We start from the raw sequence: 23,193 nt of genomic DNA on the forward strand, positions 1-23,193 counted from the left end.
GGTGGGTAGTGTGTTGTATGGAGGTGCGAGTCAGACTGTTTTGGCAGAGAAAGAGCTCAGGAAAATTCAGTTATCAGAAATGGGCACAGAGAAGCCCTGACAGGAAGAAAGGAGGTAGAGGGTAGGAATGCTTACAGCAGTGGCCCTCTCAGCCTGGGCCACCCAGTCCTCTGCTGTGAGCAGGGGAAGCTGGGTAAAGCAAGTACATCTTTCCATTGTGCAGCTGCTATGGATATCTATACTGGCTTCCTGTTAACTTGAAGGCCGTGGTAGTTTTGGTAGGAGATGCTTGAGCTTTGGGGCCTCAGTAGATGAAGGAGTGCATGTTGGTAAGGTGTGCAAGCAGCTGATATGTACGGGTACCTGTTCCTTGTTCTGATCTTCTACCTTCTTCACTCCTAGCCTCCTAGGCTTTGTTGCCTTGGTTTAGTACTGAGCTTTCTGATTGTACAGGTTTTGTATAGTTACTTGGAATGTTATTTTGCCATGTCAGTTTTGCCTCATACTTGGAAATTTCTCTTCCTACTTCTCTACTCCCTCCTTCCTTTCCTGCTTGTGTGCTGGCCCCTACCACCTTCCTTTTTCAGCCCTCACCTGACCTTCTTGTGCTCTGGAGCCTTCTCTGCTACCACTGTGCTGTGACTTGGCAGCACCTTGTCTCAGTTAAGCCCTGAGATGTGCATAGGCACCGCAGGAGCTTTTCATGGCAGCGCATGCTGTGGTGGGGCCTCTCCAGTTGTTTCGAGAGCACTTACTGGCACAATATGGTACGGTACGTACTGTCCAGCCCTTGTTGGCCCGCCGGCCGGCCGGCTGTGAACTCCCTCAGCCTTCCCAGGTGGGCACAGACTCCCCTTGGCCACCCGGTAGCGAGGGTTGGCTCTCTTGCAGCTGTCATGTTTCTTTAATTTCTCTCCAGGAGAGGCAGTACTAATGAAATACAAAATATTTTCACAAAATAAAACTTCCAGGAACTGAAACTATAAAAATGATGTGCAGCTGAGTCACTCCCTTAGCTGAGGCTCCCCCCAGCACCGTGTTCTCGGCAGGTGTGCCTCTCTGCTGTGCTGTAACCACAGCACACATAGCAGCCTTTATTCAGTTGTATTCATCAACATTTTCCATGTGGTTACAATTTTTATAATTTTAATGGAAAAGTAATTTTTATAAATTAAATAGAATATTACTTAATTATTCTCAGATTCAAGCAGTATGGAAGTGGCTAACATAAACCATAAAGGTCCTCTTTTCCCTCAGGAAGACACCAGCCAGAAGTTTTACTTTGTATTATTCCACGCCCCCCACCTCACTTCTTATGTATGTCTCTGTACACCTGCTCATGCAGTCAGATTGTTGTACTAGACTGTAAAATAGTGCATGGAAGTCACACGTGAACTGGAACATGTAGCGAGCTGCATATTTTCAGCATGAGCACCCCCAGCTGTGCCCTCAGAGTGGCTCTGACCCTGAGTCTTCTGTTGTCACCATGCACACATACTGTGGTGTGTTCTACATGTTGGTAGGAAGAGTCATGCTGTGTTCTCTGACAGCTTGTCCTCCCAGCTTCACAGTCTCCTGCACGGAGATGCAGTTGTGATTCATCTGTGCCACTTCCTGTGCGCTCTCCTGACGATGGATGATTTGTAGCATTAAAGATGAGAGGGGGTGGTAACTGTCTTTCCCTGTAACCTGCTTTCCTGCTCTGTGTCGGGGGAGTGCACATTTAGATGGACCTTTTCCTTTTCTGTTATTTCTGTTTAGCAATAGCATCCTTTCTCCTAAGTTGATGTACTGTTTGCTTAACCACCAGTTATGAGAAACATTAAGACACTTTCATTTTTCTTCAATAATAGCTAAACAGTAGATTTTGATAGACACAACCACGAGCTCTTTAAGAACATATATCAGTTTACATTTCTGTAGATAGTGTGTAATTCCCATTTTCTATCTTATCTATCCTGGAAATTGCTCAATTTATGTTTTTTCTCTTTGAGCAAACATTTTAAATTTTGGTTTTTGATTTCCAGTGAGATTATAGACTTCTTGTAAATATTTTTGTGGGAATATAGTTTTTTTTTTAGTTTTGTTTTTAAAAGTGCTTAATATCTATGAAGGCCCTTTTCTTCCCTGAGTCTCTGACCTGCACTAGGTGGGGATCTGTAATCCGAGGCTACCCTCCCATGTGCGCATTCTCCCCAGCTTGAGCTCTTGGAACAGAAGCAATCATGACTTGCTGCCGCAGCTGCTAGTCAGAGTGCATAGTCCGCTCACCCCACTCCATGCTCAGAGGAGAAACCTATTCAAGAACTTCAAGTGTCAGGGCTGAGCTCTTGAAGCCTGTCTCTCCATGTCACAGCCCTGCCAGGACTTCTGGGATGCACCAGTCTTTACTGGTGACTGGGTTTTTGTTTTTTGTTTTGTTTTTTGAGCCCTTAAAGATTAACAATGGAAACCACAACGTTCAGTACAAGTATGAAGGTAGAAATTACTGGGGCGTATAGATTTGCCTGAGATTAATGAAGTGATAATACATTTTACATTTTTAAAAAGTTTCATCAGAGATTAATGGAGTAATAATGCAGCTTTAGATTGCTTCATACAGATAAGCAATCGTCTTTTCCTCTTAGACTTTGATTCTGAATGGAATCATCTAGAAAGGGGAAAATTAGGATAGCTAATTGTTTTGATTCATGGCGAGGAAGGTAAAAACCCGTGTAACTATAATCTGGAAGCCTCTTACTTATATAGTCTTTTAGTTTTTACAATACATATCCCATCACTCAGGTACTCATGTCAGAAATGATTTATTCCAGCAACACATTCACGTGCCTATTTAAAGATACATGAATAGTCCAAACATGAGCAGAACTAATTTCTTTTTTATAAGCTTGACACTTGGAGGCAGACATTTGGAGCTGTTTTCTATTTACCACTCCATTGTGTGTCACCAGGTGTATAAGGTCCAAGATGACCATTCAGATTCTGTTCTTCATGGTGGATCTATGTCAGGATAGTCCCTGTAGACAATTTCTGAACACGGATTCTTTAGTGTGCATTGTTACCCTGAGCACTGTGAAGGAAGGAGCAGTTCATATGCGTGGACCGTGTCTGCTCTTCAGGAAAAGTAACGTGTACACTCATGATGTTGCTGTCCTTGGGAATGAATCCTCACTGCGGAAACACACTGGAAGCTTATCCTCATGTTTCACAGGAATTGTCTTTGAGCTAAGTTTAATTAAAAAAAAAAAAAGAATGTTGCTAGACGTGGTCTTCCCTCAACCCCACTGTACTATAGGGAGAGCCTGTCTCAAAGAAAAAAATGAAAATACTCAGTCCTGAATTTAAAAAAAATGAAATATGGTTTTATTGTATATCCCAAGCTTGTAGACCTCCTGTCTTCTTCCCAAGTGCTGAGGTGGACAGGGGAAGCCAGTGCTGATCTGTGGTTAGACTGAGGAGTAAAGTACAAGACTCACAGGCACCTTGGAGGTGTGCACAGTCTTTGAGATTGTTACTGTACCAATACATAAACTTTTGGATGTATTTATTGAGATAGATTTTTTTTTACAGGAAATACACCCATTTAAAGAGTGCACTTTCGTACACACCTATAGAACAGCACAGGGTTTCTTGTGCATGTGAGGAGTGTGCTCTGTGTGAGGTCAGAGGACATTCAGTGCTGCAGAAGGCTCCCACATGCCCTTGCAGCCAGGGCTCCCACGTGCCAGCTTCTCCACCCTTAAACCACACATCTGTTGTCACTGGAGAGTAATTTTGCCTTTTCTGGAGTTTGTTTTGAAGCTGGGACAGTGTATAGTCTTTTTCTTCATACTGTGGTTTAAGCACACCAGGCATTTTTTTTCCTCCTTGAGCAGCTGCTGGAATGAATATACCTCAGTTTGTATTATGCATTTATTTATTGAGGATATGAAAATTGACATGCTAATTTGAGTGTTTTTATTTTTGTAAATAAATAGAAGGTTCATTTGGTAAAGGACTGTCAAATTTAAAATATGGTATGTTACTTGACATCTTCCCAGCTGTGCATGGTCTGCACGCTTGCGTTGGATAGTCCACTTAGCTGTTAAGAATTTTAGACAGTCTCTGGACCAGCAGCATGGCTGGGGCAGGGCAACGGCCAAGCCTGATGACTTGAGTTTAAGCCCCGAAACCCATATAAAGGTGGAAGGATGTAACTTACTCCACAGACTTGCCCTTTGAGCTCCATACACATGTATGTCACATCACATCTCTCTCTCATACACCCCCACATAATATGCTAATAGTAATATAGCAATAATAACAATATTTAAAAATTAGCCTTTTTAGAGAACAGTAGCAGTAACTGATTTTAATTTGTAATTCATTAATGATTATTGAAGGTTGATATATTTTCGTCTGCATATTATACCACTTATATACATTTTGTGATTTGCTTATTGGCATTTTTTTTCCAATTTAAAAACAAAACTGTTTTCTTGAGTTGTAGGGGTTCCCAAACTATCCTGTTCTGTGTCCATTGTAAGTTATTGTTTTCTCTCATAATTTATACTCATTTTGCTCTATTTAAGAAGTCTTTGTTATCACAGAATAATAAAAAATGTAGAAAACCTGATTAATTAGTATATGTAGGCTGCTCACCGTGTATGTGTGATAATTTTTTCAAGATTCTTGTTCACTTAACTTGCTGTCTTTATTAACATTAAGATTGTCAGTAGCTAGCTCGCCTTCTCAGTGGTTCAGTTGTGTGGTGATACACCTCTCCTGTATAGGAGCTTGTCTTTTTATAGCCAGGGTTTCATCTAATGCAGGGCCCCTCAGCCACCCTGATGCTGCCACCTTAATATAGCTCCTCATGTTGGTGACCCCCAGCCATAAAGTTATTTTTTTGTTGCTACTTCATAACTAATTTTGCTACTGTTATGAATCATAATGTAAATACCTGTGTTTCTGATGGTCTTAGGTGACCCCTGTGAAAGGGTCATTTGACCCTCCTCCCAAGGGCTCAGAGCTCACAGCATGAGAACCACACTGGTCTAGAGAACGTTAGTCTGGTTCATGAATCTTTTAAAAGAACCAGCTTTTTGTTTTTCTGAGTTTCTTCTTAGTCTCATTATATTTCTTACTTTTTGACATTATTCCCTTCTGTTTACTCTGCCTAACATTTCTCCTGTAAGTTCTAGTTTAGAAGCTTAGAGTCATGACTCTGTGTGCCTTTCTAGGGCGGGTGCTTACAGTTAGAGTTCTGTCTCTCTCACACACCTGATGTATTAGAATCAGCCGTCAGTTCAAAGGGTTCTGTGCCATTCAGAAGTTTAAGTTCAGATCTTACAGGGAGTAGAGGAGGTCCAGATTTTTGTGTTGTTCTTTTTTCTTTTTTTCTTTTTTTTAAAAATTTACTTAACTTTATTTTAGGTGCATTGGTGTAAAGGTGTCAGATCCCCAGAGACTGGGGTTACAGACAGTTGTGAGCTGCCATGTGGGTGCTGGGAATTGAACTCGGGTCCTCTGGAAGAGCAGCCAGTGTTCTTGACCACCGAGCCATCTCTCCAGTCTCCTGTGTTATTCTTAATTACTAATTAATTTTGTTCAGAGATTTTAATTCTTAACAACATACTAGTGTGTGTTTGGTTCAGTGTATGCTTCTTCTGGGTGAATGCTCCCTGTCATTTGAAAACTAGTGTGTTTTGGTGTTGGTGGTAAAATGTCTTAGAAATCTCAGTTCAGCTTTGTTGGTTACCAACTCTGCTCACAACTCTTCATAGTGACTTTCTGTCTCCTGTTTAGTTGCTGAGGCGAAACCATTAGTCTCCTCCCATCTGCATTTCTCTCTCAGCCCTTTACTTCTCGCCTAGCTCTGTTAGATGCTGAGTCAGTTGAGGTTTTTATTTCTTCTTGAAGTGGTAACTTTGTTATTTTGAGACAAGGAATCTCTAGGTAGACCTGGCTTAGCTTGATCTCACTGTGTGACCTGGGATGACTTCGGACATGGTCTCCTCCTGTCTTCCCCTAGTGTTGGGCTTGTAGGCACATGTCACCATTCTAGGCAGGAACTGACATTTTATTTCCTTCTTTACTAATGGTCACTGGCTTGGAGTCACTTTTCATGTCATTTAAAGAACTAAAGCTCTCTTTAATTGAATATTTATTTTCCTATCATTTTACTGTTTTTATGTTTATTGTTTTTAATTTATGTATTGATATATGTGTTTTTCTGGTATTGGATGTTTCTATCATTTTTTAAGCAGAAGAACTTTTGAAAAATGTATTTAGTCTAGAGTAGCCATATTAAATTTTGTTCATCAAAAATTACTCAGTATTTTCCCTTCATTAAAATATTTTATTTTATATTTTAATTATGTGTGTGTGTACCTTGTGAAGAGTATGTGCATGTGAGTACAGGTGTCCAAGGAGGCGAGAAGAGGGCGTTGGATCTCCTGGGGCTGCAATTACAGGATTTTGAGCTGCCTCATATGTGTGCTGAGAGCTAAGCCTGGGCCCCTTCCCTGTAGGAGCAGTCTGTACTTTTAACCACAAAAGTATCTCTCCAGCCCATTCATGTTTACTTTTTTTTTTTGGGGAGACAAGGTCTCACTAGGTACTGCTGGCTGGAGATCCACCTGCCTCTGCACAGTACTGGGATTAAAGGTGTTTGTCACTATGCCTGGCTCCATTTATTTTCATTTTTAAGGGATTTATCTATACCTGTATATAGATGCCTATATCTATATATCTCAATCTAGAATTATAGATTATATACTTACACATATTATATATAGATATATTCTATATCTTACATATAGAATATATGTATATTTCTTAATCTAGAATTACAGACTTGCAGAATTTGATTATCTATTTTTTCTCTTTTAGTGTGTCTTTCTCCCCCACCCCTTTCTTCTGGAAATGATTCCAGTGCCTCGCCCAGTTCAAGATCTCTCATAACTGAGCCATAATCCTAGCCTCCAGATTGCATGACTTCTGATTTGTCAGCATTTAATGTTATTTTTTTCTCCCATGTAATATCTTTCTTAGACAACTTTTAAGAATTTTCATTCATCATTGTTTTCAAAAAACTTATTTTAGTCAGGCATGGTGGTAAACACCTTTAATCCCAGGGTTCAGGAGGCAGAGGCAGGCGGCTCTCTGAGTTCAAGGCTATCCTGGTCTTTAGAGTGAGACAATCAGGGTTATAAAGAGAAACCCAGTCTTGAAAAACAAAAACAAACAAAAAGTGGTTTTCTGTTTTTGTTGCTTATGGTTCATTGACCTCCTTGAATCAGATGTTTGTTTTTATGAAATTTGTAGATAGTTTGACTGTTGTTCAGAAATCTTTTGTTCAGTGTCTACGGCACCTACATTCTGGGCCCTTGATCTCGTGGTCTGGTAGATTGCTGGCTGCCATTCCTACCTAGGCTTTGCTCGTAAGTTGGACAGTTTTGTAGATTCTCTTTAGCTTAGGCACTGTCACAAGCTTTCAGGTCTCTTCATCTCTGTCAGTGCGTGCTGCAGTTGCGGGGTTGAACCAAGGCCCTCCGGCGTCCAGGCAATTGTCCTGCACTGAACTACATCCCTGTGCTCAGCTCCCCAACATCTGTGAGTAAATACATTCTGTGAGCTTCTCCTTTCAGACTTAGTGTAGCTGACCTTTAGACACCAAGTTTCCTGTTATTTATTTATTTATTTATTTATTTATTTATTTATTTATTTATTTGGTTTTTCGAGACAGGGTTTCCCTGTAGTTTCTAGAGCCTGTCCTGTAACTAGCTCTTGTAGACCAGGCTGGCCTCGAACTCAGAGATCCGCCTGCCTCTGCCTCCCGAGTGCTGGGATTAAAGGCGTGCGCCACCACCGCCCGGCAAGTTTCCTGTTATTTATGTTTGTATTTTTTTAAAATTTTTGACCATATTTATAATAGTTGTTTTTAAAGTGCTGTCTATTAATTACTTTATTATTCTCATCTTTAGCTTTCTTCACTGATTTTGTACTAGTAATGGGTCTGTCCATCTGTCCATTTGTCTGTCTTTCCTCCCTCCCTCCCTCCAGCTCCCATGCAGTGTGAATGTTCAGCTGTTGTGTGTGTGTGCTGTCCTTTCCTTGGGTGATTATATTTGTGTTGGTGGCAGTTAAGGCAGCTGACTTACTGTTTTCTGAGGCTTGCCTATTAGGGTAGCATTGTTGTGGTCTTTATGCTAGGATTGGCTTCCTGCTTATGGGTCCTGCCCTTCCAGGTCAGTGCACACTGTGGTTAACTGCTGTAGTCCAGAGTGGCCTCTCTAGTCAGTCTTTGGCTTGTTGACTGTTGCAATGCACAGCTCAGTGCTTAGGAAGTTTTCAGAGAGCCCCTATAATGTGGCTTTCCTACGTAGAATCTTCTTTCTGGTTGTACTCCAGATTCCAGGGGATTCTCATTGTTCTCCTACTGTTAGGGAGCCTAGTTCTGCACTGCCTATTGGTCAAAGCCTGAATACAGAAATTTTATCTTTTTGCTCAGTTTTCTGCTTTTTTATGGGAGGGGAACAATTCAGGTGACTCTTACTTTAAAATTAATTAATTATATAAGTGTTTTGCCTGCATGCATGCCTGTGCGCCATTTGTGATTAGTATCCTTAGAGGCCAGAAGGGGTGTTTTATCTGCCTAGGACTGTCCTTACAGATAGTTTCAAACTGCCATGTCGATACTGGGAACTGAACCTGGGACCTCTGTAAAAGAAGCCAGTGCTTTCATCTGCTAAGCTGCCTTCAGCCATTTATATTTTAAATGTTTCATTTCTTTGTGGATGTTGTCTTAGTTCAAAGGTTAGCATAGAGTAATTATTTCAGGTTGTAGACCCTCTGGTCTCAGTTATAGCACTGGCTGTAGTGTGAAAGCACCCACCAGCAATATATAAATATAGGAGCATAAGTGTGTGCTAGCTCGTTCTTTCCACCATTTGCAGAGACTTGCTCCTTTCCTCTCCATTTACCAACATAGTTGCATAGTAATTTGTTTTAGGTAGGTTCAGCATTAACATTCTGTCTTTAATAGATGTCTGAACTGTTTGCTTTCTGATTACCTGACTACTTTCCCATTTTCTCCTTTTCTGTGTCACTTTGTTAACTGAGTTTTCTGTCCTGTCCGGTTCCTGCAATCGTTAAGTCCCAAAGAAATCACACAGGTCTACATTAGTTATAAACTGATTGGCCCATTAGCTCAGGCTTCTTATTAACTTTTATAATTTATATTAGCCCATTATTCTTGTCTATGTTAGCCACATGGCTCGGTACATTGTTCAGCGAGGCAGTCACATCTTGCTTCTTCTGTGGCTGGGTCAGGACTGCAGAATAGGAGTTCCTTCTTCCCAGAATTCTCCTGTTCTCATTGACCCACCTCTACTTCCTGTCTGGTGGTCCTGCCTATATTTCCTGCCTGGCTATTGGCCAATCAGCAATTTATTTAAAATATAATTGACAGAATACAGACCATTGTCCCACACCAGCCATTTGAAGATGATAATTATTCTTTTCTTTTTGTTTTTGTTTGTTTGTTTTGTCTAGACAGAGTCTCACTGTGAAGTTCTGGAACTCACCTTGTAGACCAGACTGGCCTCTAATTCACAGAGATCTGCCAGCCTTTGCCTTCCAAGTGTACCACTACACCTGGCCTTTTCCATTAAAGTATATCTCCATGTATCTTAACCCCAAGTTTCTTAAAATTTTTTCCACTCCTAATTGTATTTTGCCCCAGAAACTTCTGCATGGCTCTGGGCTCGTAGGTTTATAAGATAGGTGTACAAACTAAACATATACTCATAATTGTAAGAAACCTTAAAAAATATTTAGTTTAAAATAATTCTTTGGTATGCTTATAATTTTACTATTTATGAAAAATTGGAGCTAATTTCCATGCTAATGAGGTAGGTGTCTTTTTGTTTTTGTTTTTTTCAAGACAGGGTTTCTCTGTAGTTTTGGAACCTATCCTAGACCTAGCTCTTGTAGACCAGCCTGGCCTGAGTATCTTTTAAAAAAAAAAAAAACACAAAGAATTAAATCTTGGCTGAATCATTTGATAGTGTAGGAGGTAGAGTTGATAAATTTTTATTTTATACTTGTCAATGCTGAGAATGCCACTTTGCATAAATATGAGGTATAAAATGGCAGAAGTATATTTAGGACCATTTCAGAAATTGTTGTTAATTCTGTCCTTAATCCCAAACCAAAATTTGATTGGGCAATTCTTTGTGGAGCTGACATTAGCAGGACTGGACAGATGGTGCAGCTGTGAGCAGTGAGTGCCACTCTCAGGGCCTGGGGTCCATTCCCAGCACCCACAGCAGGGGAGCTCACAGCGAGGCTTCTTGGTGTAGATTCCTCTTTGTGTGCAGTGCCATTGGTTAATAAAGAAGCTACTTTCAGCCAGTGGCTTAACAGAGTAAAGCCAGGCAGAATATCCCAGCAGAGAGAGAGAGAGAGAGAGAGAGAGAGAGAGAGAGAGAGAGAGAGAATGTGGAGTTGAGGAGATGCCATGTAGCTGCAGAAGGAGACAGATGCCTGCCCTGGAACCTTACTGGTAAACCACGAGCCTTGTGGTAAAATACAAAATAATAGGAATGGGTTAATTTAAGATGTAAGAGTTAGTTAATAAAAAGCCTGAGCTAATAGGCCAAGCAGTGTTTTAAATAATACAGTTTTTATGTGATTATTTTGGGTCTGGGTGGGCAGAACCAAATCCATCAGCCAAGGGGCTGTGCACGTTTCTACATCTGTATAAATAGTACATGTGACTGTGCCCAGAGCGAGCCAGTATCTTAAAGGCTATTGGCTAAAGGAGTTCCCACAGCAACCTCTAACTTACCTGATGGCACCTGCACTCACTTGCTCATACCCACACAGACACATACACATAATTAGAAGTTAAGAAATTAAAAATGAAAAGAAACTCTGGGACCCGAAACAAAAAGTTTTAAAAACAAAACATTACCTAGTACAATAGGAGGTGTCTTAGGGTTTCTGTTGCTGTGAAGAGATACCATGACCAAAGTACAGCACTTGTAGGCCTTTTGCTCTCCCCCGTCTTCCACCTTCTCCCTCTGTTGTAGCACACACCCTGTACTGGGCAAAAGAGAGGCTTCTTCACGTGGGAGGAATTGAGTGTGGTGTGTGTTCCTCCTGCTCTGCGTTTGGTAGTTTGGTGCAGGCACCTGCTCTGCCTGTAGTTCTTCACAGTTATCTTGAGACACTGAGAGTCATGAAAGCTGGGAGAGCCTCTCTCTGCGTACCAAAGCTGAGGGGAGGCCTTTCTATGAGGCTCTTTTATTGATTCTTTTAAGTATCCAGAGAGGTCGTTTCATCTAGTATGTCATAATTTTTTGGAGAAAAGTTTTCATGCATTATTCTCTTAGTTAATTCCTTATTGTTTTTTTTGTTCTGAGAACTTTTATTTCCACAGTGGACCCCAAGGTTCCGTGGTCACTGGGCAAGTGTTCTGCCCTTGAGCTTTAGCCTCATCTCTCAGAGCCTTGTGTTTAGGTTTGGACCTTCTGGGTCCATCTTCTAATTTAATTTCCATCCTTCCCTACCTGCCCAGTTTTTATTTTGTCTATTTTTGTGCGAGTTCCTGAATTTAATCTTCTATATCTTTTACTGAGTTTTCTTTTAATCTCTTTTCTTTTAGCATTCTGTTTTCATTTTTAAATAGTCACACTGTTTATAATTTTTTCTTCGGTTTATTTTGTTTTATGTGCAAAGGTGGCTTGCCTGTATGTGCATTGTGTGTATATGTGCAATCTGTGCTTGTCTGGTGCCTGCAGAATTCATTAGAGGGCATTGGATCCCCTGAAACTGAAGTTAGGTATGATTGTGAGCCACCATGCGTGTGCTGGGAACTGTGTACTGGTCCTCTGGAAGAGCAGCCAGTGCTCTTAACCATTGAGCCATCTCTCCAGCTCCTATTTCTATTAGTTTCATCTATGTACCTGGTTTTCCTGAGCCCTTGATCGTAGAGGGAGGGGCTGATCACAAACTGCCAAATTAGTTCTCAGTACGTGAGTGCTGTGTATTACTGTGGCTGCACACATTGGGGTGGCTCTTTTTGTTTAGATAATTTGGGTTAGTATCTTAGGGTCTTTCTCTGTACCAGGTAAGATTCCAGTAGGCTGTCTAGGTACTTCAAGGACGACTGGGAAGGTGGATGTTGGCTGTCATCTCATCCCTGTTTAGCTAGTGTTCTACTTTCATTTCGATTCCTGTGTCCTCCATAGCATAACCGTTGCCTCGTCCACTGTCCCTGCCTCGTCCATTGCTCTTGCCTTCTCTATTGTCCTTGCCTCCTCCATGGCTTGACCCTCACCCTTTCCATAGCATAGCCGCTGCCTCCTCCATAGCCATTGTCTTTGGAGTATTTTCTTTCTGTTCTTTGCTGGTGTGCAGAAGGGCCAGCAACTATCTGTGTGCAGTGGGAGAATGTCTGGGTCTCAGGCCTGGTCAGCAGGCTTCATCTGCTCCTTATTATATCTCTTGCTGCTTCTCACCCTTCTCAGAGGTGCTGCTATCTCCAGCTCCTTAGGCCAGAAGCACTCTTGCCAGTGGCTTACATACCACCTTCTCTGTCCTTCCTGAGCACTGGCTTCAGAGCTTTTGAAATGCAGATGTTCTTTCTTGTTCCACACACTATTGTGATTTTATATGTAAAGGGAGAAACCAACTACAAGACACAAACCTCTTCACTGATGCTTAGTGTGGTTTAAAGAGAAGAGAAACAGACGTGTGTGCTGTTCATTCTTATCTGGAGTTGATTAGTTGTGCTTTAACAAAAACTTTCCTTTATTGTGCCGTTTATTTTTCCTTTCCTGGGTTTGATCTGAGAGGTGATTTAATATGTTTACTAATCTGCTAGAGTAGTAATTCTGTCACAGGAGGAAGAGGGCAAAGGCACACTTGAGATTTTCTAGGGCATTTATGTTGGCAGTAAGAGATTAATGTCCGCTCTCCCCACCGTGGCCTTGCACATGGTGGTTAGGCAAGTGCTGGACCACTGAGCTTCACCTCCACCTCAGTGTGGTACATTTCCTCAATCTTGAGTGATGGTCTGAGATGTCTGAGGGTTCATCAAGTCGCCTTTGCCAGTGAGATGTAATTAGTTTGAGGCAGGAGACTGGAGCTCATTTATAGTATGTAGGTCAGCTGTAGCACTTTATAGCTCCTGAAGTCGAGGCTCCCTGGGGTGGAAGAGGCTTCCTAACATCATGGAGTGCATTGTGAGCAAGCAGGCCCACAACCTGCATTTCTTATCTCTTGCAGTGTCAGCTCTGGGGTGCTAAATCGCTTTCATTCTTACCAGCACATCTGTAAGTTTTATTCTGTTTTAAGACTACCGAATCTAGTTTGAACTCTGGGGCCATGTTGCAAATTTATGATGTTGGCCATGAAACATCTTGTGTGGAAAGTAAGAGTTATTTCTACACACTATATCGAAGGAATAAGACTAAGAATCAGTATAAAACCTCTTTAATTCTGTGTAAGGTGTTAGGAAGAGCAGTTGTCTTAATTCTATTTTTATCTACTGTTTAGCATTGTTGTAAATTGACCGTAGTGGCCTTCTCTTCATGCCATCAGTCCCTACCAATTCAGTTCGTCTTTCAAAGACCCTGCCTGCCTGTCTAGCAGATGCCAGCCACTGTTGAGCAAACTTTCCTCCACCCCTCCTGCTTTTAGATCTTTTTAAAAAATATCCCCCAAGAAGGATTGGGCAGACTGTCTGCAGTGATGACGTGGGGATGCCTGTGGCAGTGAGTCTCTTGATTCTTGGGATGGGTACCCACTCTTACAAGTTGTTTTTATTGTCCCAGGAATTCTTTCTTAAATTAGAGAGCATGGCCATGAGCTCTAGTCATTGCTAAATTGAGCCCATGACGGTTTCTTTGTATGATACTGTAATCCTCCAGGGCTAATTTTTAACATTAGACCTATGAAGGAGCAAGGCAGAATGGAAGGAATTTATGTTTCAAATTCAGTTGTAGTTTAAATAAAACTATGTTTGGGACCTTTGATTTGCTGGGTTTATGGTTATTTAGCTGTTATGAGTCTTAACTTCTTTAGTGTGTGGTTGGAAGGCCAGAGCCATGTGAGAGGATCTCACGTGAGCAGTGTTATTTAGTACGCTGTGATACTTGTGGTTCAGATGTGAATACTACTTTTTGCTCCTTGAATATTAAAATTCTATCCTTTGGATTTTGTATTTTTAGAACTTATATACCATTATGCATTTGTTTATTATTTTTGACATCAATGTATATATAGGATAATTTGAATATAGAAATACTTTAAAGGTTTACTTTAAAAAATTCTTTTGGGAGGATTGAACCTATGAGCACATGTACTAGGTGAGTGTTCTCCCTCTTAACTGTTTCCAGCCCTCTGCCTAGCAGGTCTTGGCCTTACAGGCTTCACGCCTCTCCAGAGCTGTAGCTCTGCCATTAGATGCAGTGCTGATCACAGAGTTTGAAATCATAGCTAGAAAACTTTGAGTCCTAGATTATGTATTTGTCAGGAATGTGGAAAACAGGGCCAGCGAGATAGCTCAGTAGGTAAAAGGGATTAATTACCACTGAGCCTGAGAACCTAGTTCAACCCCTAGAACCCATGTGGGTTGAGGGAGAGAGCTGACTCCCATAGGTTGTTCTTCGACTTTGCTGAGCATTCATACACAGTACATAAATATTAAATGAAAGATTAAGAAAGGAGAAGGAGCTGGAGAGCTGTCTTAGCATTTAGGAGCATTTGCTGATCTGTAGGATCCTGGTTCAGTTCCCAGCACCACAAGGTGGTTCAGAACTCTTTGTAACTCCAATTCTAGGGGAACCAGTCTCCTCTCTGGTCTCTGTAGGTACCAGGCTTGCATGCAGTACACTTATATACATGTTCGCAAAAACAATCATACAAAAATAAATCGTAAAACAAAAGTAGGGAAACCAGAACTTAGAATGGCGTTGCTTTCTCTCCCTTTCTCTCTAAGACTGTTTCTGGTAGGCTTGCTGTATATACCAGGCCAGTCCCAAATTTGTGGCCTTCCTGCTTCAGTCCCTCCAGTGTGGGAGTTGCAGGTGTATGCTACCATGTTCAATTTTGAGTTTTAAGTATATGCGACATTTTTAATCTTCCTGTTTGTGATAGTGTTCCTGTCATCCCTCCCTAGGAAAAAGGTTTGTTTTGTTTCATTTCTGAGGTTTCTTTCAAGATCATTTTGTTTCATTGCTTCAGGGCTGAGAGGAGGCAGAGCCCTGTCAGGATTAGTGAACAGGTCACCTAGGCTCCTGGGGAGCAGGCAAGAGTCTATGATGGGATTTTTATTTGCCCTTGACCAAAGTATTTGGGTAACTTCAACTTTGCTCATAACAGACACTATTTCAAGATTTAAAGCAAGCCTGTGAGTGTTGGCTTTATCTAAGTCATCTATTAGGTGTGATTGGCCTTTCATTGTTAATGCTACAAATTAACAAATTCAACAAAGCCTGGTATAATACTTAATTTTAGCTTTAAAGCAAAGGAACTAAATGTTTTAAAATAATTGGAAGTTTCCAAGTGCCTTTGACTGAACTAGTTACAGAGTTTGTTGCAGTGCTCTGTGGCACCACACAGCAGGGGACAGTGGCTTCTCTTTGACACCTAGAGCAGAGGCACAGGAGGTTAGTGCAAGCCCCAGGGTTAGAAAACCTTTTGGGTCAGCCAGTATTTGCCTGCTGACCTGCCAGGATGCTGTAGATGAAAGTGCTCCAGCGAGTGACCCCCTGGGTCTGGGTGTCCTGGGGACAGGCTCAGCCAGCATGCAAACCTCTAATGTGGCTTCATTTTCTAACACTTGAAACGTGGCCACTGTCTTCATGGTGATTTGTATTATTGCTGTTTGTGTTCCTTCTCTTCCCTCTTCCCCTGCCCAGGGTTCTTGAGCATAGAACAGTATTCTTAGCTTAAGTGATGAGTGTTCTATGTATCTTTTCCATTTTTAACTATTCTGTTTTCATTTTGTCTCCCTTGACATTTATTTAGAAATTAATTTTAGGCTTTCTGATTAAAGCATAGAGACATTACTATTAGAAGTAACAAAGGGACTTGTATAGAAAACTAGACAAGGTATAGGCACAGCAGTGAGAAGATGGGAGCAGCCATGGTGAGAAAGAGAGCTCTGAGAGCTCACACAGTGTCTTCATTGTGTCAAGGGTTGCTTGCCTCGGATACCCAGGCCCTTATTATAAATGTAGTATTTGCATATACCTAAGATGGGCTTTCTCCTAATAGCTTAGCTTATTCTCAGATCCCATCTGATGCATGTAGATGCTATGTAAATAATGGTGATATCATGTTGCTTAAGGAAACATATTTCAGTTATGGTGTCCCATATCAGTAGTCCCAGTTCTTAGGAGGCAGGTGGGTCTTTGTGTGTTGGAGGCTAGCCTGGTCTACCATAGTGAGTTCAAGGCCAGCCAGGGCTATATAGTCTGTCTCAAACAGACACGCGCATGTGCACACATACACATACAGAGTTACGAAAAAAGACCTCTTAAAAAAATTAGCTGTCCATATGTCAGCCATAGACTAACAGGTAGGATTCTGAGCTTCAGACAGTAGTAGCTTGGTTATGACTTTTATAATTTTGCTTTTGAAGTTAAAACTGTTTTTGGGTAAAGAAATGTGCTTATTTCCCGAGCCCTGGAATGTGTCAGTCAGCTGCATAAGCACCTGAGTTAGTCCCAGTTGTGTTGCAGCGATGTTACTTTTCTGCCCTGGGTGCTTCTGTTTTGAAAAAATTGTCCATCAAAATGATTGACTTTGTGGGGGAGGAAATGAACTATGGTAAGTCTGGGGGCACACGACTGTGTGGTACAGGGCCATGGTGGATCGTTTTGTCCTGTTCATCAGACCTACATGTCAGGAGATCTGAAAGCAGGAGTGTTTGGAGTGCGGAGCAGCACAGCCTCTGCTGGCTGGTTTAAAGTCTCCAAGTTTTAAATGTGTTTAAAAAACAAAAGACCTGGCAGCAGCGGAAGCCTGCTAAGGAGGCAAGGCTCCCTGTTGCATGTCAAGTGACCTGCCTTAGCTGCTGGTGAGTGCATTGGTTTTGTTAGCAGCTGCTTTTCTGAGAAGTCTCTCTATGGACTGTGCTGCCCCAAAACTCTCACCTCCTGAACTAGCTGCCCACGTGGGGGAGCAGGAAATTCCTTGGCAGGAAAAAAATGTCTTCTACAGGCGGAACAGGCAGAGAGACCCTTATTCCCAGTCCTTGGGACCAGATGTTTCAGATTGTAGACCTTCAGATTTGGGGCTGTTAGCATATACTTCAGTGGCTTGCTGTACTTAATGTGAAGACATGAAGTCTTGAACGCCTCCAAGTGTGGATTTAAAAAGATTTTCAACACCAGATTTTTGTGTTAGGAATGGTCAGCTTGTACTTTTTTTTTTTTTTGTCCTGGAATATTGACCAGGCTGACCTCAAACTCACAGAGGTCCACGTGTCTCTGCCTCTTGAGTGCTGGGATTAAAGGCATACACCACCATGCCTGGCCACTTATTTTTAAATCTTACTTGCTTTATTTACTTACATTAAAAATTTAAATTTTTAAAAATGTGTATGAGAGTCTTGCCTGTATGTATGTATATTCACTGGGTGCGTGCCTGTGTCCATAAAGAAGAGGACACTGGCTTTCCTGGATTGGAGTTGTAGGCCATCATGTGGGGGCTGGGAATCCAACCTAGACCCTTTCCAAGAACAGCCAGTTCTCTTAACTGCTGAGTAATCTCTCTAGCCCCTTATTTGGTTTTAAAATAAGTATAGTTCGTGAATTGAATAAGGAGTAATAACTGAAAGAGGTTTTTAAAAATATGGGTCCTTTATAGTAAATGGTTAGGCAGATGAAGATTGTTTCAACAGCGCATGATTGCGAGCTTGTTTTATTTTGATATTTAAGATGATTAGCTATGTAAAAGTCTTTTTTTTTTTTTTTTTTTTTTTTTGGTTTTTCGAGACAGGGTTTCCCTGTAGTTTCTAGAGCCTGTCCTGGAACTAGCTCTTGTAGACCAGGCTGGCCTTGAACTCAGAGATCCGCCTGCCTCTGCCTCCCGAGTGCTGGGATTAAAGGCGTGCGCCACCACCGCCCGGTTTGTAAAAGTCTTGATAGAAATTATTTCCACACCTCTGTTCTCAAACCCAGAAAGGCTGATGTGTACTTTTCATTGGAAGAAATTGTGGTATGAAGTTGAATATAAGTGCCCATGGTGTGAAGTTGAGTATAATGCCCATGGTGTGAAGTTGAGTATAAATGCTTATATTATCAGCTTCCTCTTCTGTGGGAACTTGTTCTTAGTGGTTTATAAGTAAAAAGAAAAATCAAAACTATTGCAAATTTCTTGTCGTTTTCCAGGCTGAACTCACAGGAATCAAATGGCGTAGGTACAATTTTGGAGGACACGGGGACTGTGGACCCATAATTTCAGCCCCAGCCCAAGATGATCCAATCCTGTTAAGTTTCATCCGCTGTCTGCAAGCCAACCTGCTGTGTGTATGGCGTCGTGATGTCAAGCCTGATTGCAAAGAGCTATGGATATTCTGGTGGGGAGATGAACCCAACCTAGTGGGAGTAATACATCATGAACTGCAGGGTAAGGATTTTGTTTTTCCTTAAAAATTATTTGCTCATGTGTTTGAACAGTGATAAATTTTGGAAAGGTTAAGAGTTGCTTAAAACAGAGATCTTAAGTATTCAGTAAGCTGTACGTTTGCCAGGGGCCCTCACTTCCCTGCATTTCCCTTCCCCAAAGTCTCTTGTCCTTACCAGTCATGCTGAAAATTAGAATCTTGTAAGATCACCTTAAAATTATTTTATTATTAGTTAAAGACAGGGAGTCACCATGTAGCCTTAAATTTGGAGCAGTCCTGGTTCAGCCTCGTGCATGCTGAGATCCAGGTGTTCATCACCTTGTCCTTCTGCTTCTGAGATCATTGCTGTTGAAGGAAAGTGTTGTGTACACAGCGTGCTGTGTTTGGTGGAGACAAGGCTATGGGCCATTTATCTAAATTAATGGTGAATTGTGAGTAATTACCTAGTAAGACAGCTATATGAACAGAACTTTTCCTCCCTTGGACTTTTTGCTAGCTGAACTCTTCATTGGAAAATTGAAAATACAGACATTTAATGTGGTCTTCATTGGACAAATTTCTTATTGACCTCAAATAGTGTTTTGGAGAAAGATAACCCTCTATAAAGTGCCACAGACGGTTTCCTTTAAGTCACTCTTCACTGATTCCAGAAATACTAATTTTTAACTTACTAATTTTTGACTTGAGTTTGGATCTGACACCTGGAAACTTTGAATTAATGCGAGATTTGTTAGTCTAAACTACTTTTTATATTTACCATATGTTTACAATGGCAGAAAATGTTGTCTGTAGTTTTTGAGTTCTGGCAGACATTTTCACTCCTCTGTCCAACAGTTTCCAGTTTATATCCTACAGAATTTCCTAAGTCAAGAGAAATTACAGCATTTATTTTGTTTTTGAACCAGGCCTTTCTGTACTGCTTGTGCTGCCCTTGGGCTCCCCAGTGCTGTGTTACAGGCTGCTCACCATGCCTGACTCATCCCCATCTCAGTGAAGAGTGCTGGCCTTCTAACCTGGGCTCCTGTAGGCTTTGTAACCTAACCAATTCTCTAGTGGTTGAAAAATTGATGAGATGTTTTGTTAGTTTATGCTCTTATTATTTATTACAGGAAGACATAAAACAAACTTCAATGTATTCTTGTGGGTCTGTTTTAAAGGTCTAAATTTGCCTAAAGGATTTTCTGCCAAATTCTTTCGAAACTTGTTAGCAGTCTGTTTTGTTTTGTTTTTGGTGCATATCCTGCCACAGCAGCTAGGGGGCAGTACAGCACAGTGGACTAATTGAGCTAACTGCTGGGCTCTAGGCATCCTCATATCCCTGGTGTTTGTTCCATAAATGGGCATTCTCTCTGGGTGAGATTGCTTACTAGTGGGCTCATCAGCAGAGTTGCAGAGTTGATGTCCATCTCAAAACCTTGTGTAATTAGTAGATGGTGGAGGTAAAGTTAGATTTTATACCACCTATGTTTTGGTTTTTCAGAGTCTCTAAGAGAGTTTCTAGGTGATCCTTGTTATTTAATGTTTGTCTGAATATCAAAATGTTACATTATTTTAATTTTTTACATGTGGATGAATATAGTATTTTTTTTTAGCTTTCTTTAGTTTTTAATTTTAAAACTATTTTAAACCAATGTTGATTGATTGAACTATTAATCTATCATGGGAGGGCATGTGCACTGTGGCATAGTTGTAGAGGTGAGAAGACAACTTTTGAGAGTTCTCGCTAGTGCGTTTCCTCCTTCCCCCTCCCTCCTTCCCTTTCTCCACCATGTGTGTCCTAAGACTTAAGTAGCTTGGCTTATAGCAAGGACCTTTGACTGCTGAGCCATCTTCCAGCCCTTTTCTTTTTTTATTTTTATTTTTGGTGACCTCTTCATTCATTTTGTAACAGTTTGGAAGCCAAGCCTGCCCACTTAGGAAGTGGTTTGTTCCTGACAGCAGTGAGTGCTGCTGGGGGAGCTGACAGGTGGGCTGCTCACCTCCTCCTCGCTGTTCTCCAGCACACACAGGCGTCACCGCTGTGAGATGTTTGTGGTAAAGAGTGAAGCAGAGATCGATTTATTTTCAAATAGCTTTTTGTTTGTTTTAAACAGTAAAAATACTACTTTTACTTTTTCTTAAATCAAAGTCTCTCTTGTAGCTCTGGCTGCCTTGGAAGTAGCTGTGTAGACCAGGCTGGCCTCAAACTCAGAGATCTGCCTTTGTCTCCTGAGTGCTGGGGTTAAAAGTGTGTCCCACCACTCCCTGTGAAAGCACCACACTTTAATTAGATAGTAGGCGAGCAGAATGAGCACCGGAAAGGACAAATAAAGCAGTTGGAGAAGTTGTTTGTGTGCGCACATGAAGTAGCTGTGCTGTTTTACAGGGCCTTCGTCTTCACTTACCAATGTGTTTCCCCAGGGGAGTAGGATCTTGTTTTACACTCTTTCCTTTTGAGAACTGTGAAGTGTGTTTTCTTGCTGCGTAGCCGTGGCATCCTTGAGTGTCCCCTCCATTCAGTGTGCTGAATGTTGGGAAAGTTATTAGAGCCAATCACATAAATTGTCCACTTTTGTATGTAAAAGTGGCCGAAAGAGTACTATTATGTGGCTCACGTACTAGGAAATATTTGAAATTTAATTAGAAAAGTGAGTTACATAATGGCAATGATGGTGACATGGTCGAGAAGCCTGCGAGAGAGGGAGCGCTCCTGTTGGTTGCTATAGAGTGGAGAGTATTGGACACTTCCTCTTTCAGTGTATTTAAGGTAATTTTATTTTGGGTAAAATAAACTTTAGCAGAATCCTGCTAGCAGATGTGAATCTCTCAGGTACAGGGTTGTGCTATTATTGTAAGTTAACAGAGATAATCAAGTATTGTCCCGCTTTTTGGTTATGTTTTGGAGTTTCCCTTGTAATGGTGTTATACTTCATAGCATACCGCTGGCAAGCACAGTAAATACCATGGCTGCCCACCTTGGTGTACACATGTATACATTAGTAAAGTAGCATCAAGAGTGAGAGGACGCCTCCAGGACATGTGTTGAATTTATAACGCAGGGACATCAGTGTGGCCCTGGATTGCTGGGCTCCAGTACTGTGTAGTCACTTAACTCTGGGAGTCTTTGGTCAGTTTATTTAACTGGTCATTGTCTTAGTTCCCTTGCTGTAAATTGGATTATGAGGCTAAAGTTAATAAAGCCCTGAGCTAGCACACACAGCAGTTAATCTATAGCAGTAGCTGTTGGCTGTTGCTACTGTGCTGACAGCCGTGAGCTCATGGATGAGAATTACATTTTGGCATTTTCTAAACATTTGATTCTGTTCTGTGTAGCAGTTAGTGTTTGCTACTGCCAAATACTAAAGTTTACTTTCAAGCTGAAAAAATTATATTTTCTAGCTTTAATGTTTGGGTGGGCTAATAGGAAATAACAAAACATCACAGTACAAAGATAATGTGCTCATAGGAAATTTACTGTATTTTCCATAAATTTTTAAATTTGTGAATGAGGGTGCATCAAAGCATACATGCACCACTATGGACATGTTGTAGACGTCAGAGGACTACTTTTGGAAGTTTTCTCCTTTCGTGATGGGTTCTGGGACTTGGATACAGATCTTGCATGCATGGCTCAGCCGTCATGTTAGCCCTTCTTGTTTCATAGGAAACTCCAGTTGTGTGATTTATTGTACCAGCTAAGTAGAATTGTGACTGTTGCCACATGTTAAAGCAGGATACCTACTGAGTGTGTAGTCTTCTTTTTTGGCTGTATGAGTTCTTCTGTCTGTGAGTCCAGTCAGAGGAATTTATAGTTTAGAAGGTGTGTAAGAGAGACTCACACACTAGTAAGAATATGTGAGAGGGGTAGACCAGGTTGACCCTGATCTCACAGAGATACCAATTGCTAGGGTTAAAGATACCTGTTACCACACCTGGCTTAAAACGTATTTTTATTGCTATTCTATTTTCCTATATTTTGTTCTAAATTAGTTTGCCAAAGCTATAAAGTAGTAATAATTGTATAATGACTATCTTTGTAAACATAGAAACTCGCTTAAGTATTCTACTTAATAAGCAATAATACATCCTTAACAGACTTGACATTTATTAAGACTAACGAGTAACAAATTCTTATTGTGAAATTATGAAAAGCTAGTGACTCAAATTCTTTCATATGAAGAATAGAAAAAGATTCAGCGAACTAGAATTATTAAGCTAAATGTGCTTGAAATTGAGAGACCAGCCAAAGTCTAAACTTTCTATTGTAAATAACATCAGCGTGTTACTGCAGGCAACTTACTGAACCGTGTAATTAGTTCTTTTTTTTTTTAAGAAAAATGAGACATTTATACTAAGATCATAGTGAGATAGAATCTGAAGAAGGGAAGGCTCGTGTCCCACTGATATGAAAATTAAGCAGCTGGCAGTGTTATAAAGAGTATTGCTGTAGGGAAAAGTCAGACAAAGTTTTGATTTGGGCATTAATTTTGGTATCATGCTATAAGGTTTTTTTTTTTTTGCACTGACATGAAAAACCTATTTATATACAGTGAACCCCAGTAAAAATCTTTTAAAAATTATTTCTA

General features: G+C 41.0%; 1 protein-coding gene across 3 annotated transcripts in view; it reads left to right on the top strand.

Moving 5' to 3' along the window:
• Med13l (mediator complex subunit 13L) overlaps positions 1-23,193 on the top strand; it is a 224,371-nt gene that overhangs the window by 13,437 nt on the left and 187,741 nt on the right. For all 3 annotated transcript variants that reach the window (XM_038345043.1, XM_038345044.1, XM_038345045.1), the window contains exon 2: positions 18,393-18,630. In XM_038345043.1, coding sequence (XP_038200971.1) covers positions 18,393-18,630 — 238 coding nt within the window. The remainder of the gene's footprint in view (positions 1-18,392; positions 18,631-23,193) is intronic.

Source organism: Arvicola amphibius, chromosome 10 (assembly GCF_903992535.2).
Source record: "Arvicola amphibius chromosome 10, mArvAmp1.2, whole genome shotgun sequence".
NCBI classification, from domain to species: domain Eukaryota; kingdom Metazoa; phylum Chordata; class Mammalia; order Rodentia; family Cricetidae; genus Arvicola; species Arvicola amphibius.